The 18,210-nt window shown below is 48.9% G+C and overlaps 1 protein-coding gene across 2 annotated transcripts in view; it reads right to left on the bottom strand.

Moving 5' to 3' along the window:
• Positions 1–5,250: 5,250 nt before the first annotated feature.
• MTMR12 (myotubularin related protein 12) overlaps positions 5,251–18,210 on the bottom strand; it is a 63,876-nt gene continuing 50,916 nt past the window's right edge. The window contains exons 11-16 of one of the 2 annotated variants that reach the window (XM_007453360.1): positions 16,670–16,748; positions 14,800–14,870; positions 12,417–12,589; positions 9,889–10,056; positions 8,823–8,984; positions 5,354–5,923 (exon numbers count right to left, since the gene is read on the bottom strand). In XM_007453360.1, the coding sequence (XP_007453422.1) occupies positions 5,354–5,923; positions 8,823–8,984; positions 9,889–10,056; positions 12,417–12,589; positions 14,800–14,870; positions 16,670–16,748 (1,223 nt within the window). Of the gene's footprint in view, positions 5,924–8,822; positions 8,985–9,888; positions 10,057–12,416; positions 12,590–14,799; positions 14,871–16,669; positions 16,749–18,210 lie in introns of both variants that reach the window. The other variant, XM_007453359.1, reaches the window with a different exon arrangement.

Here is an 18,210-nt window from a genome sequence, read left to right as displayed (position 1 = left end):
GCGCCCCCAGCCGCTCCCCTCCCCCCCCCCCGGCTCCCACAGGGTCTCCTCCTCCAAGATGAGGGGTGGTGAGGGGCGCAGAGGGCCTGGAGCTGGGGGCGCTGGGATCACCCCGTGGGATGGCAGGGGCCAGGGGTGGGTGGCCCCGTGCAGCTTGCTGAGGCTCCTGCCTGACTTTTCCAGACCAAACGTGTCACCACCTGACTTTGAGGTGCACTCTGCCAGCCGGGCCTGTGTTGTCTCTGCCACTGAGTGATGTGCACTCGGGAGAGGGAATCAGAAATTTAGGGTGAGGGAAAGAAGCAGCCGTTAGTTTCCATGGAGAGACTCCACTGTTAGCATTTGGGGTTCGTTTTCTACGTCTCCTTTGCCCCACTGGAGGCAGGGTCACGGGCCGCTCCATCTCTACTCGGGCGGCCGGCATGTCAGCAGTGGCTCCTGAGTCCCCGTGGCCGGGGCTTTGCTTCTTCCTCCCTGACGCCCCTGGGGTCGTCAGGCACCCGGCTGTTGTTGCCGTGTTGAGCACACCATCCTTCACAGACCTGACCCGCGTGATCCACATCCTGGACACCGAGCATCCCTGGGACGTGCACTCCATCTGCTCGGGGCACAGCGAGGCTGTCACCTGCCTCGAGTGGGACCAGTCAGGTGGGGGCAGCTCCCCTTGACCTGTGGGTTTGCGGGCCCTGCTCTGCCCACTGCTGCTGTCCAGAGTCCTTTCCGGACTCGCCTGTGCCCCTCCCTGCTCTTCTGCCCCCAGGCCGGCCTCTCCCATCCTGGCCCCTGATGGACAGTGGCGGGGGGGGGGGGGGGGGGGGGGTGGGGTGACGACGACACACTTTCAAACATAGCAAACTTTAAGGAATTTTGTGGATACTCATACTCCCACACACCCAGCTCGAGATCACATCACTGACATTTTGCTAATACTTGCTTTATCACATATCCAGCCATGTCCGTCCCTCTACCCAACCATTAATCCCTCTTACTGTTGGTGCCATTCAAAGTCAAATGCAGACAAGAGAGCATTTCCCCCTAGATAAGTTGGTGGCAGTATCATCAACTAGACTTCAATATTTGCCTAGTTTTCTTTTAATGTACAATTTAAATACAGTGAAACACAGCTTAAATGTACTTTGGCACACACCTATAGAAGCCAAACGCCGATCGAGATGTAGAATGCTGCCATCATTCCAGAGCAAGCCCTCGGGCCCCTTTCCCAGCCCAGCCCTGTCCCCATACCTCTACCCTCAGCCCAGACTAGCTACTGCTTTTCGTTCTAGGTAGTTTGGCTTGGGCTGTGTCCAGCTCTCCCTGAGGCACCGCAGTGCATTCCAGGCCGAGGTCCTCAGGTCAGTCTGAGGGATGAAATGCGGCCCCTCTGCATTCCTTCCCAGCCCAGGAATGGCACGCGCTGTGCCCTTTCAGCACTGGCGATAAGCAAGCCCTGCATTCGCCTGGCCCCTACATCTGTGAAGATGATCATTTGAAAAATGACTGGGACTAAAAACAAAAAAGCCACACAGCTTTCCATAAAACTAATATGCAAATCTAAATTTAAAAGAAAAAAAAAACTATTAACAAAAGCTGGACTGGCTAGCAAAACTGGATTCTTCTAAAAGAAAGCCAAAAGCTTACTGTGTATATTTCCATATGGTTATACACTTCATATCCTTAAATTGCTAAAGGCAGACGGTGTAATAGAAGGATTAAAAACAAAAGAACTTAAAAGAACCTGGGCCTGAACCACAAAAGAGACCAAGATGTCTGTTTTTTTAAAGATACAGAACCATCACCCTAACAAATTACTTTCCTGTTCAATATATAAATGACGTTTCACCAGTTATTTTGTATTACCGGTGGCCAGCTTGGTTGTCAACATTCTCCTGTGTAAGCCCTTGGACGATCCCTGGTTACACTGGAGCCCACGGCACAAACAGGGTCTTGCGTCTCCCATCCCCATCTAATATTTTTAAGGGCGAGAGAGTGTATGTGTGTTTGGGGGAGGTCGACGTGGAAGGCCCTGTCACTACAGGCCCCGTCCCTGCAGTGGTCCTGCCCCAGGGCGGGCTCCACCAATGCTCTAGAGCCCAGGGGGGTACAAGCACAGCTGAGGAGCCTCTCCTCCTGTTGAGCAACGTTGACCACAACCATTGGAGGGGCTGGGAAAACAGGCTGGAGTCCAGGCTCCCTCTGCCCCTCGACTCACCTTCCAGGACAGGAGGTGACACGAAGGCAGGCGAGCCAGGAGTCTGTTCTCAACAGGAGCCACCTCTCCCCACAGTCCTGTTTCACCCCCACCTGGAAACCAAGGAACAAGTAAAACCCGGAGAGAGGGACAGCCGAGTCATCCCAAGTCCAAGAGCTGGTTAACAAATGTGGAAAACAGGACTGGAGTCGGTGAGCCTGTAAGGCCAGGACTGCTAAATACTTGGGAGTTTAATACAAGCATCAAAGAACTGACACATCCGAAGGGAGTGGGGCAGCAGTGAGCGCTTATGAAGTTCCAGGGATGGCTCAGAGTCAGCTCTGCGACACAGGAGGCTGGGCCTGGCCGACAGCAGGGGAAGGGCAAGCAGAGCAGGGCTACGGAGAGGGAGAGGGCCACGAGCAGGAAAGGGCAGAGGAGGGAGGAACTTCCCAACCACCACAAGTCACAGGTCTCAATCTAGTAAACGCTAAACTGGCGAATGAGGAAAAAAATCCTACTCTTACACACCGTCACAGCCAGGCCAGAGTGCTTAATCTCTCTGGGAGGAAAAACGAAGGCTTCTCTCTTTCATGGTTTAACTGAACTCAGATCCCTTCCAGCCACAAAGTGACAGAATCATCATTTTACATATCCCCACAAAAGCAAAGAGGCAGTGATATTTAATTTCAGGGATTAAAAAAACCTTTTCCTTTTACTTACCCTGTAGGGCTCCTACCCTATTTTATTTTTCGTCACAGTATTTTACCTCCTCCTGAAATTCCAAATCTTTATTTGGTTATTGGTTTCCCACCCACCCACCAACCAATCGACCACGCACAGACACACGCACACTGACCAAATGAAAGTAATCATTCCATGTTATATCAACAACACCAAATACAGTATTGTAAATTGTGCTTTAATTTCTGCAATCGGATATGATGCAGTGAAATACAAGTATAAACTCTCATTGTACATCCAGAAAATAAAAAGCACATTTATGCAGATTTAGCCCAACAGCTTATTCCCTTTTTTAAAAAACGTTTTGAATGTAATTAAAGCTAATTTATCTTCAGTGTAAAAACTTGGAGGTATAAACAAACTCAAGATATTACATACAGGAAGTTAATGTACATTTCCAAACGTGCACAGTGCAGCATTTCAGACAAAGTAAATGGTCTCATTTCAGCTTTTACTGTTAAGCATAATCCACATCTCAATCTTGAATAAAAATGTCACAATATATAAACCCACTGAGAATCCTGTACACAAATACAACTTTATAGAAATCTGATTTCAAATATAAATACATAAACTGTCATGACCTTACATGTTACAACAGCTTATTTTTCTATCGTAATTTTATAAAAAAAAAAAAAATCATAGAAAAATATTTCAATGCACATTCAACCACTATGACAGGGGCCGTGACCTTGTGCCTTTAAACCATACCTTATGGAGTGTAAAGCATCACACCAGGCATTTTTGGAGTGAAAATTACTAAGATCTTAAGACTGAAGACGCTACTGTATAAATATTCCCATTATAATATGGTAACAAAACTAGTTAGCTCCATAGTGTACCTGGGAGGCAGTGAGGCAGGGAAGGGAGGTTAGTGCTAGCTTAAGAAGGCCCACAGAACATACAAGAAGGTAGCCAACGAACTAGGGTCATTTTAAAATCCCCACTGCAAGCCCAACACTGACCTTACTAGTGAGACTCTTAAGGCAACCAAGACTGGGCATGTGTTTGGCCCCAGATGCATGAATCCTACCCTCCCCTCAATCTCCACTGTCATGGCGTGGGGAGGACTGCAAAGCAATTTCTTGTGTGTACAAAAGACGATTCAGTGCAAACCGAGAAACTCCTCTTTGTCAATAGTTTCAAAATTTCTTACTGCCCTTAAGCAACTGAAAGTTTTTCTAAACAGGCAATATTCAAATTGGGATCTACACTGGAGAACAAATGGACATAAAAGGCAAACTTTCGATAGGAAACGTTCTAATGCGAGATAATTTCTTTCCCCTTCCTTTTGTGGAATTGAACAGGGTTCCACGGAGAATGAAAAAACTGGTCCTTACAAAATGTACTTTCCTGCATTTAAAAAATATATATCATTTAGACAGCAGATCCAGGAAGGTTACCAGGCATAGTCAAGTTTCTTCTATGGCTTTTTAAATCGCTGAGGTACTATGTGATCACCATCACTTCTGATATTTCTGCTTGACCGCTTCCCTATGAAAGCTACGCTCAACAGCGATCCTACTCATCAGTCTATAAGGTAACAGAATCTGGGGAAACCGTCTTGAGGACGGCGGGCACAGACGCTTGAAGCCCCGGCGTGCTATTAGGAAAAGGCAAAGCAACTGCTTTCAAACACTGCGCGCCTCCAGAAAAATGGAAGCTCCTCTGGGCAAACCAAAGGGAGTCCCCCAGTTTGCCCAACAGGTTTAGCAGCAAGATCCCGGGACCACGTGCACCAAGGTGGGCAGCGTGCAGGGGCAGTGGCGAGTGGTATAGAGCAGGCGGGGGACCCGGGGCCGCCGGCCCCCGAGCCAGTCCCCCGTCCCACATAAAGTGACACAGCCTGAGGACGCTCGGAAATGTCAGGATGGTGACACGCGTGGCAAGAGGACGCAGAAAGGAAAGATGCTAAGGTTTGAAAATGAAGGCCATACATCTAAATATCTCTATTTGAATCTCTCAACTAGCCACACACACATCAGGTAAAGCTGGACTTGCTCCGAGCCGAGATGGGCTAGAGAGACACTTACTACTCCCGACGACTGGATAAATTACGCTGGCACAGCAAAGATCTGAAGACAGTATGGAGTCCAAGCACATCTTACCAAGGCCCTTTCTAAGTAGTAAACCAGCTACCGCAGGGTCTGTATGATGCTAATGCAGAAGACACTGGCCACAGTTGTATCATGGGTCAAAAGCAGTGACTCCTTTCCACTAATAATACTAGAGCTATGGTTTTCATTGCATAGTCTTTCAGAACCATGGGGCGGTGGGAAATGAGGACCAGCCCTTTTCCTGAAGGCCCAGGCTTCCTCCCAGCAGTCAGCTTCAGCGTGACGGCCCGATGCAGACAGCAGACGTGTCTGGCTCCTGCCTCAGCCTGTGACACTCCTCTCTTACCGCCACTGAGCAGACCAGTCACACATCCCCTAGATCCACAAACTCATCTTCTCGCTTGGCCAAGTCTTCTTCATCTCCCAGAGCTTTCCACCCGCTGGTGGGCAGGACTGGCTTGGAGGAATGGCGCTGCAGCAGCGCAAAAGGGAACAAGGAGGACAGGCGGGCCGAGGTCCTCAGCAGCGAGGCGGCCTCTGCCTGGAGGGCCTCCTGGCTGTGGTGTCTCTCCTCGATTTTCTCCTGTAGGCGCTGGACTTCCTCCATCGTCTCCAAGAGTTTGCTCAGGGTGGCCACTCTGCCACCACCCAGGATTTGGGCCTCCGGAATCCACCGCAAGTAGCGCTGGGCCCACACTTTGATCTCTGGCCCCTCGATGTGAGGCAGCAGTAGCCCGTGGTAGTTCGGGGGCTTGCTGCGCCAGCTGTCGTAGAACTCTCGGAAGTTGTCCTGCAGCTCCTCAGAGGAATTAATCAGTTTGCTAATTCTCTTGCCCAGAAGGTTTTTAATTAAATGATCTGTTTCTTCCCTGAAAAATCCTCTTTTGGGAGATGATTTAGATTGGGTGAGCGGCAAAGAAAGTTGTCGCTGATGCTTTGAGAGAAAACACAAATAAAAATCTCTGGTTAGCCGGACAGCACGGTGACAGCTGTTCCCATCAAGACAGAATCCTGCTTTAACAGAAGTCATGAGATATCAGAACTGCCCCGTGAACGTAAGTTCACTGCCACGCTCTCACACGCAGAGAGAAAGCAGCGGCGCGCGGGTAGGGGATTCTTGTTTATGCCACAATGCACGTGTCAGATGCACACTGGGCGTATAAACAAACGGGTGAAACCAGGTGTGGGGCGTTAAGTACTTGTGAAGGACAAGCTTAAGTTAAGATGGGCTGATGATGATTTAGGGGAGTTTGGGGATGAGGCCTATTCATTTTTGAAAGGAGCAAGATGTTTCTTCTCTGAGAAATTTAGGGTGTTCGGTTTCACAATATTCTGAACACCTGTGAGGAAGTGCTGCCGATAACCTGAAGAGCCTGTCACTCCAATGAAATAATCTGTAGGCTTAACTTGTAGGCTACTGGGTATCCAGTGGGAGGTCAAAAAGATTCTGGAGAAAGAGACAGACGGGAGCAAAAGAAACTGGAGGACTGGCTAAGCGGGCTGGATGTTCTCGTCTGATGAGCTGCACGGAGCAGAAAATGTGAGAGCATTTACACTTTTGCCCTCCTCGGTAACTCCACCTGCAGCCAAAGCAAGGTGGTGTGTTTGGGGATGCAGTGCGAAAGGGTTGTGAAGATGGTAAAGGCGGTTACAAGGGATCCCTGGTGCCCAAAGGAGAAGGTAAAAATCTGAGAAGAAGCTGTTTCTCTCAACTCTTTTGCTCCTGAGGTATCCACTTGAAATCAGAATAGATAAAAGTTTCATTCTGGGGCTAGCCTCCTACCTCTCTAACATGTTCCTGCCAGTGGTTCTTCCTTATAAAAAATATTTCCTTATTATGGAATGTAGAACAACAATAGAAATACAAAGTAGAAAGCAAAACCATTCACAATACCCCAAGTCAGAGATGACCAGGATTTTTGACTTTCCATCTGGGGGCAGGAGAGCCGAAGGCCAGGAGTCGGAGGCCGGCCTCTTCTCTCCAGTGATCCAGGTGAGTCACGGATCAGGGGAAGCAGGTGGAACCTAACAGCCACAGAGTGTTCACTGCCTGCCGGGTTCTTTGCTCAGCGCTTAACGTGCAACCACTTACCCAGTTCTCAAAGTCACTATTACTGCCCCATTTTACAGATGAGAAAACTAAGGCACAGAGGTTAAGTAACTGCAAAGGCCCCAGCTACCAAGTGCCAGACGTGGTTTCACGACCACAGTCTGGCTCCAGAGCCTGGACTCTTAACAGAGCTCTCCTTGTCTTGCAAGGCCCTCTCTGAAGCGTTCCAGACAGGCCAGGTGTGAACAGCACTGTGCCCCCAGAGCCTGGTCAAGGCCTAGGGCTGAGGCTGGGACCCCACACCTGAGTGGACCCCATGGTCACGAGTGGTAATTCCCAGGGCAGTGCATCGTGCTCGTCAGCCACGGCTCTTTGGTCTCTACAGAACTACTCCAAGGCCACCTGTCCACTCAACAAGAGGCCCCGAGCCTGACGCCCAGACGCCTCACCAAACGGCTTCACAGGTCTTTGTTGGCCCAGCGCCAGCTCTGCATTAGCTAGTACAAGCTGAGATGCCCCCCAACCCTGCAGCTTAAGTCTCTCCCACTGGCCAGCTCCTGGAACCTAGGTCCTCTGCTCCCAACTACAAGGAGAAGGGACATTTAGAACAACGGGGCCTGGGCAGAGAAATGGACTCTAGTCTTACCGGGTGGAGCTTTTACTTCCTCCCTTCCGTCTCTGAGGGCCTGGGGCAGCTCTGCAATCCTGACCGGGCGGGAAGTGTGTGTGCAGCCACCAGGGGGCACAGCACGCTGACAAAAACTGACCTCCGGCCAAACTGTTCTGGAGCGCAGGGCAGTTCTGGCCCAACAGACAGGAAAGAGGTTGAGCCAGGAGGGCAAACACCCAGCCTGGGCCTGAGGACCCTTGAAGGGCAAAGCATCAGCTCTAAGTTATCCAGCAGCTGTGCCTTCTGTGATTGCTGGCTTTGGTTCACCTGCGTCCCCAAGCCCCTTTAGAACGGAGCCACCTCCCACAGCAGGACGGGCTGGGCTCCCAGGAGCCCCGTGGGATGGCGGGATCAGAAGGATGGCGGTGGAGAAGGCAGTGACGCCCACCGACTTGTGACTGGCCACCACTGGCCACCCCGCTCTCCATTTCATGGGGTCGGGGGGCTGGCAGGGGGTCCAGGTCAGGAGACTGAACGGGAAATGCCATGTAAATCACGCATCACCCAGGGAGCATCGGGGTTAATAACTAGTAAGGTCAGGAACAAATATCTAAAGGGAGGCCCAAATAATTTGATGCCTGTCGTTTTCAGCCCAGGTCTGCAAACAACAGCCCGCGGGCCCAATCTGGCCTGGTGCCTGCTTTTGTAAATACTGGAACACAGCCAGGCCTGTCTGCTTACGGGGCGTCTGTAGCTGTTTTTGAGCTCCAACAGCATGCGGGGAGTTGTGCCAGAGACTTTGTGGCCCCTGACAGAACACGTTAGTCGCAAATACCATTGTTAGCGTGAAGAGAGGCCTGGCTATTAAAGATGTGAACCGGTACAGACGGCGTAGTAGAGCCCACACCGTGATCGCCGTCCCCTCTACTCTACCAACCGCACGCGGGCAGGGGGGAGACGCTCGATTCCACGCAGCAGCCCCGGCGACACTCAGCTAATGGCCACGTCTCATCAGGACAGACGCTGGCCTGCTGAAGGCAAAGGATTCTCAGGGGCCCTGACAATCTACCCATCACGATCTCGACTCTGCAGACTGTGTCCATGTAACTCTCATCCTTACGGTCATGGGGATCTCTGCACAGACGAAGGGGGTTAGACATGTGCACATCTTACTTTGAAATGCGTTCCTTTCCGCTGGCCTTTGTCCAGTTTTGGCTTTTCCACGTAAAGAGGGTTTTTGAGCAACGTCTGGGCTTTGGGTTCGAACTGCACAGACCAATCCCACACGGTGAGGAGTTTCAAAGGCTTGCTTTGTGCACCCTGGCTTTCCCTGCCCTGCCAAAACAAGCACAGGTCACGGCGCTTCTAGCGGGGCTGAGGAAAGCAAACACAGTGCTGGAAGACAGGCCCCAGGAAGGCGCGCCCCGCCTGCCCCGAGAGCCAGCCTTCCAGTGGTTGCTCACTGCACTAACGGCTTTGCGTGGGGTGGGGCAGGACGCGCTGCTTCCAGCGGGCAGCATGCCAGCCGCGGTCTCCCAGGACAGCACCCTTATGAGGTCACTCCTATTTCTCCAATTCACCTTTGGGGAAACTGAGGCTCAGAAAATGGAAGTGACCGCCTGAGGTCACGAAGCTGGTGAGCAGCGAGGCTGTGTGAGTGGAGCCTGGGGTTCTGTTTCCCACTCCCTGTGGGATATGGTAAAATCCCACTGGAGGGCCAGCTCCAGCAAACCCCGAGGCCCCCAGAGGGCTGGTCAGAGCACCGATGGCGCAGACTTAAGGCCCTGGGAGCGCGGCCTCAAGGGAGACTAAGGACGTTTAAGACGGAAAGTGAAAGCCTAGCTTCCCTGCTCCGCCACAGCTCTCTTCAGAGTCACGCCAGGCATCGGGCAAGTGGAAGAGAAGGCATCTGACCTGTTCACAAAGACAACTTCTAATCTGCTTCATTCCTGGCTCTGACACTTGCTCCCGGCTCCAATATTTACCACGTGACCTGGGGCGAGTTACTCACCGTCTCAGGGCCTCAGCTCCTCAGGGATAATAATTCAGACCCACAGGGTGCTTGAGGATTAAATATCAATACCCGGAAAGCACTCAGCATATAGTATATATGCATATAAAGCCCAGCATATAAAGCATCAGTGTCACAGAACTATCCTTTTTTTCATCAATCTTCTTGCAAACCCTACCTGTGAGACATGGCTTCTTCAATACACAGGTTCCTAAGAGGGACTCTTACCATGTTTGTGTCTTTCTGATGAGGCGAATTCAAGAAGAAGGTGCTAAAGATAGGTATGTACAGGCTGTCTGACAAAACGGTCAGGTACGTCTCCGTGAACTCAAACGCTGGGGGATGCTGGTGCACCAGCTGCCAGACACAGTCCAAGAAGAGCAGGAACACGGGAACCTACGTGAAAACGAGATACACGTGACTGAGGGGCACCAGCGGTCCACAGCCAGCGGTCCTGGGTTCAGGGCAGCCACCTCGACAGCTGGGGAATAACCTCTCCCGGGCACTATACGCTCTGGGAAACGCCATTCCCAGGCGATTCACATTCTCAACTCCATCCCGTTCCCAGTGATAAGTATGGTCAACTGAAACCACACACCCGTGGATTAACATCAGGACTTGGCAGGACCTCTCCGCGTGAAAGACATTCCTGAGATGATGTAAAAATCTCCTTGTCAATCAGCACTGACAGGTGAGCACTTGCAACTGATCCTGGTAACAGGGAACACTAGCTCTGAACCTCAACAAATGGAATGCTGTTCCCCACAGAAGAATTCCACTCTTCTCATTAGTAGCACTGTGTTACAAAGAAATACTACTCAATTACTTCAAACATTGTGGATACTCCCTTCTCCACACCCCTGACAATGAGGGCCCAGAAGAGAAAGAGGATGGGAGAGAAGGCAGAAGCAGCAAAAATGAGTTTCTAACATTTTTCACAAATGCACTTTTTTAAAGCGATGGCCTCTTTTATTAGCTTCAGAGGCAAGCGCTCTAACAGTAGAGATGAGAGTTTTCGAGGGTGCCTTGTCATCCCCAACTGCTCCTCGTCCAATCACCAGTGACCCTGTCAGGTGGACAGGACAGGCCACGTCACAGTCTCTCCCTTCCCGAACTTGGCCAAGGTCTCACACACAGCTCCTGAGAGGCGGGAGCTGGGAAGCCAGCTCTTTTGTTTTTTTGCGGTACGCGGGCCTCTCACTGCTGCGGCCCTTCCCGTTGTGGAGCACAAGCTCCAGACGCGCAGGCTCAACGACCATGGCTCACGGGCCCAGCCTCTCCGCGGCATGTGGGATCTTCCCGGACCAGGGCGCGAACCCGTGTCCCCTGCTTCGGCAGGCGGCCTCTCAACCACTGCGCCACCAGGGAAGCCCGGAAGCCAGCTCTTGAATCAAAGTCCAGTGCCGTGTCAATTACATCACAAAGTAGACCACCCAGTTTTCTATCAAAACTCCAGTATGTCAGTGTTGAGATGAAAAGAAAGGTCTACATGGGCAACTTTATTTCACACCTCATTTATGTTCAAGAGCATACTTAAATAGAGCGTAAAATGTTTGGACCTCATTGCACAGTCAGGGAAATAAATGGGCTCACAAAGTACGGGTGACTCCTCCCAGCACTGGGTAAACACACCTGATCTGCTCTCGGGCTCTTGCCCCACTAGACACGGTGCCTGTCAGTCCCCCTTTTCTCAAGACATACAAACTATACGAGATATACAAAAGCACACTCTTCCACACACAGTATCAGCTCTTTCTGCCCGTCATGTTATTTGAGTCCCATTAACCTTTCAAATTAGTATCTCAGAAACGCAAGGTCCCTTTCAAGACTGAAAGATGGTGATGTCCATGCAGCCCGATGGGACACGGATGAGTACAGAACAGGCCTGAAAGAAACTGCAGGCCTAGTGAGAGGGGGCTGGGTCTCCCAGGACACACCAAGCCCTTATGGGCAAGAGCCACGTCTCTGTTTCCACAGCCGCTGTGTCAAGCTGTCCAGCACCGCAGACAGACGTGCTTATTACCTGGGGTAAGAAAAACCACCAGTCGCCCTGCTAGCATATGTTAGCTCTGCAGGTGATCTAATTAAAGTTCACCTGTTTTCATTTTTCTTTCCACAGTCATTAATAATGCAGCCAAAGGAGTCTGCGCCGCTGTAACCTAGACAAGTACACCCCAGCCTGGGGGGCTCATGTTCACTAACTGAACTGTAATGCTAACTCTCCAGTGCTTGAATTCGGAGGCCCAGACCTGCAGCTACCATGGCGAAGGCCCTGGTACTGGATAGCATTCACATAACCCTGTGCTTTATTTTGAAAGGGTTTACTGCAAGGAAAATTTACTTTGTGTTATTATGTATTTTCTGTAGGAAACTTGTACCCTAAATGTTCATTTTTTTTTGCAAAGACTAAATTATCAGAAACTGTGGGAGTCTCTCTCACTGAGTTCATTTTTATTTAAGTTTTACAAATCAGTATTACTTCCACCATGACATATAATATATGTACCCTGGGGTACACAATTTAGATGAGAAGACTCTGAACACACCTGTTAATAAACAGCCCTCTCCCCTGGGAAGAGTTTCAATAGTGTTTCAAGCACTGAAAGGCATCCAGCAGTGCACTGACCTCAGCCTTCCTGACAAGCCCCTAAAAGGCGTGCACTTTGCAGGCAGGAGCCCTCGGTCGGAAGACAGATGAATGAAGAGACGGGGCTCTGCTTCCCCATGGCTGCCAGGTCTGTGATGAGGACACTCACCTCCTCCTTGTCACTCTGACGTAGATGGTTGCAGCGGTCCAGGAAACAGTGCCCGCCCACGATCCACTCCTTCTGGACAAGGCTCTGGAAACCGAACCTGGTTCGACAGTGGGGGTCCATCATCACTTGCACCAGAGAGGAAACGAGGCAGCAGAGGTCGGAAGCGTTCTCCTCTGGGGTGGAGGGATGCCCAGCAGCAGCACGGAGAGGAAGGAGGGTACCAAGTGTTAAAGAGCCGCAGAGGGCTCGCACAGGCACAGGTAACAGCAGGGGCCTCAGCACCAGCGCCTACCACGGGCAGTCAAGCTCTAATTCTCCAAAGGCCAGGGCCAGTGGGGAGAAAAAGGTAATGTTTTCAGATTGAGAGACAAATAGCTTCTAGCCTGGCTGGCACCGGTTCCAGCACACACTGGCACTAAAGATGGATTTGTTACTGATGAATAAATGCAGCATGGCAAACCCACTGTCAGAATGCGGGGTCCAAATGTGCTACACAATGAGGGCACAATCATATACATCATGGCACTTGCTGGGCTCCACAGACCAAGTTCAAAACCCTTCCAGCTGGTGTGTCAGGGTCTCCATCACTGAACTCATTGTTCCAAGGCAACACTGCTACTCAGCCACCTTTCCTCCACTACCTCTGCTTCGGAGAAAGGGTAGCATTCCTGGATTGCACCAAAATGCTCTGATTCTCAGCTCTACGGCTCTTTCCATTTCTGTCTGGGAGCACAGAGGGGCCCGCTTCTTTCTGCCTAACCTAGAGGAAAAACTCTCCACGGTAAGTATAAGCCATGTGCTCACCCCTGAGTGCACGGTACAAAACCCACACGATGAAAATTCTGCTCACATCCTGGTTCACCATAAATGACTCATAGCAAATAAAAACATACATCTACATCCGTGCATTTGTCTTAGAGTTTTAAGGTCCTAAAAGTCAAGGTCTACATCCCTGTGGTTTCTACTTTACACAAAGAAGTGCAACTCCAGGTGCTACTTTAACATGTCCACGAGGACAATGGTGCTGGTAGCAGTGGGTTTAGAGAAACTTCAGAACGAATTCTACGTAGGGAGGTGTTTGCGCTGTTAAACCCTCCTCCTGACCCCGACTACAGAGCCACGCTTACAATGTGCTCCGACTTCTCCAGGAAACAAGCCTAAACAATGTGAACACATGGGTTCAGAAGAAGCAGATTTTTATATTTGTCTTTCTTGTGCTATCACCTTTCAAAACAAGTTTCATTTTCTAAGAGAATCTTCCTTCTTGCGTATGAAGGGTGTTAACAGTACACATGCGAGTCCTAGGAAGAGCAGCTAGAGAATGAGATTTCAGAGGTACAACTCTGCAGTCCTTCGGGGAGTGAGGGACAGCTCAGCCTCCACCCGCTAAAGATTCCCATTTCATTTTACGCAACTCTGGGATTGGTGCAGTCTGGCCCTGGGTACTTGCACCTCTCAGCCCCCCAATCTTTATCCCTCCTTTTCACCAGTTACTCAGTACTCTGTTCTGCCGTTGTTAATTAGATCTTTTTCAATAACACCCTTAGGCATGCTCTCTCAAACTCAATAAGTTGTAAACTAGAAGGCAGAGGCACAGAGCTCTGTACACGGGAGGTGCTCAGTACATGTATTAAAATTTAAGTCAGAAGGTACAGAAGCCACAGGTGGACACGTTTCCAGTCTGCTCACAGAAGCTAAATTCTAGCAGTCATGGAGAGTGTCAGAAAAATGATAAAAGCCTGAGGGGATGAAAGCATGAGACAGTCTACTTAATGTAAAGCATGGGGCTATAAGAAACTTTAAATATTCAAAATGGCAGATAATATTTTAGCTCAGATCGAACCAATTCCACCAACAATCTTTGTTGCATGAGGTTTACACTTCTTTTACACATTCTCTGGGTGTGTATATCCTGTCCACACGTACAGGAAGTTAAGTCCACGGAAAAAAAGGGAATCATGGTCCACAAAGTTTCTGTGGCAACTGCACGAAGTTGTCAGACACAAAGATGTAAAAATAACAATTAAACCATCCATGGGTCTCTTCATACAAAAAAAGATCATCCAAAGATTTTAACTTTGAGTTAATATAAAACAAAACCTCAAAATATGAGGAAATGTGAGCTTTGGTAAAGATACCAAACAATTCCTTCTTGGGCTGCGAATAGGTCTGCCGAGTTCCAAGTGAAAGAATTTATTTTTAAACTATAACAATGAAATCCAAAGCAGAGCATTCCAAGGTCAGGGTAAAAAGAATGGGAAGGATTTCTACACCAGCTTGCTCCTTCTACAAGACAATTGCACTTACATAAATCTCTATATACAGAAACAGAATCCCAAGTAAAGGAAAAAGGAAACCACGCTTTGTGCTTTAAATATATTACCTAAAAGAAGAACGTTCATGTTTTGGGCTTCTAGACATTCTATAATCTCTATTGCTTTTTTCAGGCAGCGTCTACATAGGAGAGAGGCAAGAAAAACAGATATTAGTTCCTGAGCTTAGTATCATGAACAATAAGAAATTTAGAGACATCTGACATGGTCTTCAGTTTTCTATCTCATTTACCGTTTCATGCTGAAGATCTCCAAAAAGAAAGAAATCATCGTTCATGCTCTTCAGATACTGCAAGACACTCACCTGCTTATTAGAAACTTAAAATTTACGGAAGGGATTTCCAAAATTGATGTAAAAATGTTGCTACATGATTCCTAAACTAGAAATACTTATTGCAAATTCGTATCTGAGTGTGTCGGTGAGTCCCAGTAAGACCCAGAAATGCCCACATCTGGAGGCTGTGCTGCAGGTCCACTTTGTTAACTCAAGGTCGTGGGCTAAATGTGGTGGTGGGGCTGGAAAGGCCCAGCGTGCCCTGAAATCCCTTTGTCTCTCTCCACGCAGCTCCCTTTGAGACTTGTTGCCGCTGCCAGCAGCTCTGCCTTCTGCACTGGTAACCCTGCAGCAGTGGCACCTCCCTGGGCTCTTCACCCGCTTAGGGACACTCACCTCTACCCACCCCATGGAGGGAAAGGTCCTTTTATTTTATAACATTCATCACAATACTTGCAATTATATATTCAAATTAAGGACATGCAGCAGGATCCTCAAAACCTATTTGTTAAAAAGTTTTTGGAGGCCTGAGGCTCCTTTGCACAAACTCCCAGGCAGATGTGAGAGAGGATGCCGGGCTAGGTGGAAGGGAGGAGTCTTCTCTTCGGAGCTGTTCTCTCCCCTGCTCTCACCCCATCATCATTTCTGTTTTGTGCCTCCCTTTGCCCTCTCCTCTACTTAAGGGCAACAGACAGAAGCTATTCAAAATAGGAAGTAGGAAAGGGAATAAAATTCTGTTCTCTCGGAATCTCTACTTAACTCCAAAATGAAAAATAACTAACTGGCATTAGTGACAGTAAAAAAAAAAAATTTTAATAGGTAAGAGACATATAAGATACAGAATTCTTCTAAAAAGGTATTCAGTAAAAACTCAGCATCCAGGGAATTCCCTGGAGGTCTAGTGGTTAGGACGCCGCACTTTCACTGCAAGGGTGCGGGTTCCACCCCTGGCCACGGCCAAAAACAAAAACAAACCCAGAAAACTCAGCATCCCTCCCCTTCTCAATCCCCAGATTCCTCCCTGGGGGTGAGCGCTGCTGCTCAATTAGAATGCTGAGTTGCCACGTCCCCTTTTTTGTAGGCTTCCCCTCCCTAGTCTATAGTCTAGGGAGCAGATCTCTGTATGGGCAGGTAGCATGTCTGTAAATTCTTATCAGATGTGCACAGAAATAATAAATAATGAATGTAAAATCCAGCTGAGCCCTGAACAGAATATGTGATCTAAGAATATTTAACCGTGAAATAGAAAACAGTTAAATTATTTGTCAGGTTGCTTTACTACTTTTTTAAAATTTTTGGCTGCGTTGGGTCTTCGTTGCTGCGCGTGGGCTTTCTCCAATTGCGGCAAGCGGGGGCTACTCTTTGTTGCGGTGCGCGGGCTTCTCACTGCAGTGGCTTCTCTTGTTGCAGAGCACGGGCTGTAGGAGTGCGGGCTTCAGTAGTTGTGGCTCGTGGGCTCTAGAGTGCAGGCTCAGTAGTTGTGGCACATGGGCTTAGTTGCTCCACAGCGTGTGGGATCTTCTCGAACCTGTGTCCCCTGCACTGGCAGGTGGATTCTTAACCACTGTGCCACCAGGGAAGTCCTGCTTTACAACTCTGGCTTAGAGAACTGTGTAATTCATGAGCAAAACAACGCCTTGAAATACCTGATTATGTCAAGCCAGCTGCTACTTTCCAGCAGGGAAAACCATTTTATATCTGTGTCCCAAAATTCGGTACTATTATCTGAAAAAAGGAAAAAGAGTAAAGAAGTCAGGTATTGTTTGCTGATGTACCTGCTGTAAAACCTGTGCTGTTCAGAGGCGCTGCCCCAGACTAGGCTGAGAATCCAGCATTTCAAACCTTCAGCTGAAATTATTTTTGAATTGTAAACCCCTGGAATGGTGTGGTAGTCAAAAATAGACTTTCATTGCTCAACTAAAAAGTGCCCTACAATTTGTATACTAAGCCACAGTCCACCCTGTAACTCAACAAGGAGAGTAACATGCTCTAGGCAGACAGAGTCGACATCCAGCCTGCTGCTCGTAGAAGAGGAAGATGCAACAGGCCACGTCCTAATGCCAAGGAGGCCTGAGGGAAGAGCTAGCTTCTGCTGGAATCCTAAACACACACGTTTACCTTGCACGCCAGACACAATCCCCCCAACCCACCTTGACACAGAAGCCCTGCATTTTACAGAAGTCTACTGCATGTCAGAGTTTCAAACTCAAATCAGTGAGAAGGCAGATACCCCTGCAAGTACTGGATGGTGAAAACAGAAGTGGAGAATCACAGTCCTGGATCAACTAGTGCAATTTCTTACTTCTCCGCCAGGTGCCTGCTTTTTAAACCTATTTTATAACACATAGCACAGTGTGTTCTAATTAGAGGTACACACTTGTTTCCCTTGGTGTCATATTCATCTTGATCTCCAATGGCTAGCATAGTTAGTGTGTATAATGGAAATTCAACAAATGCTGACTGAATGAATGAATAAATCCTAAATCAGACCACTAGGCTAAAAAGTCAAAGTTAGGAAAAGCTACCTATAAGTGTGACAAATCTCAGAGGGTAAACACTCATTCAAGAGTGAAAAGAATCAACAGGTGACTGACTTTGATTAAATCTGATTCAAGTTCTGAACTGTTCACACTGGGCAGCCTGGGCAGGGAAGCAGTGGTGGCTAGGATGGGCATATTTCGTTTTCTACTTTGCACATTTCAGATTAACTGAATGTTTTTTACACTGTAAAAAAAATATATATATGCTCAATCAGAAAAACAAATATTTCCACTTGCTGAGGGAGGAGTCCATTTAATAAGCCACTGAGGAAAACAAACAGATGATTCACTTTACAAAATAGCAGGTGAATACAGGTATTGCACAGTTCTACAACTTTTAAGGGAGAAGCTCAACGCTCACCACTGGGGAAGGAAGAGAGGAGGACGGTGGCTCTGTGTTCACTGCCCTGATAAGGGGCAGTGGGGCAAGAGCCTGGAGCAAAATGGTGGCAGCAAGTGTATCGAGGGCAGCTGGCCCCGTGGTGACTGGCCCCTCCACTCCGTGACACCAGCCCCCACGGCCGGGAACCTCTGTGTACAGCCATGAGGAACCCAGGGAAATGGCACCGACTTTCACCTGATCCTCGCGGCATGTCTTTCCCCATCTGACAGAAAGTTTTTGCTCGGCCTTCTTCTCACCTATCAGA

Source organism: Lipotes vexillifer, unplaced genomic scaffold, assembly GCF_000442215.2.
Source record: "Lipotes vexillifer unplaced genomic scaffold, Lipotes_vexillifer_v1.1 scaffold522, whole genome shotgun sequence".
NCBI lineage: Eukaryota > Metazoa > Chordata > Mammalia > Artiodactyla > Lipotidae > Lipotes > Lipotes vexillifer.
The sequence above is the reverse complement of the archived record's forward strand: the minus strand, read 5'-3'. Positions and strand labels throughout refer to the sequence as shown.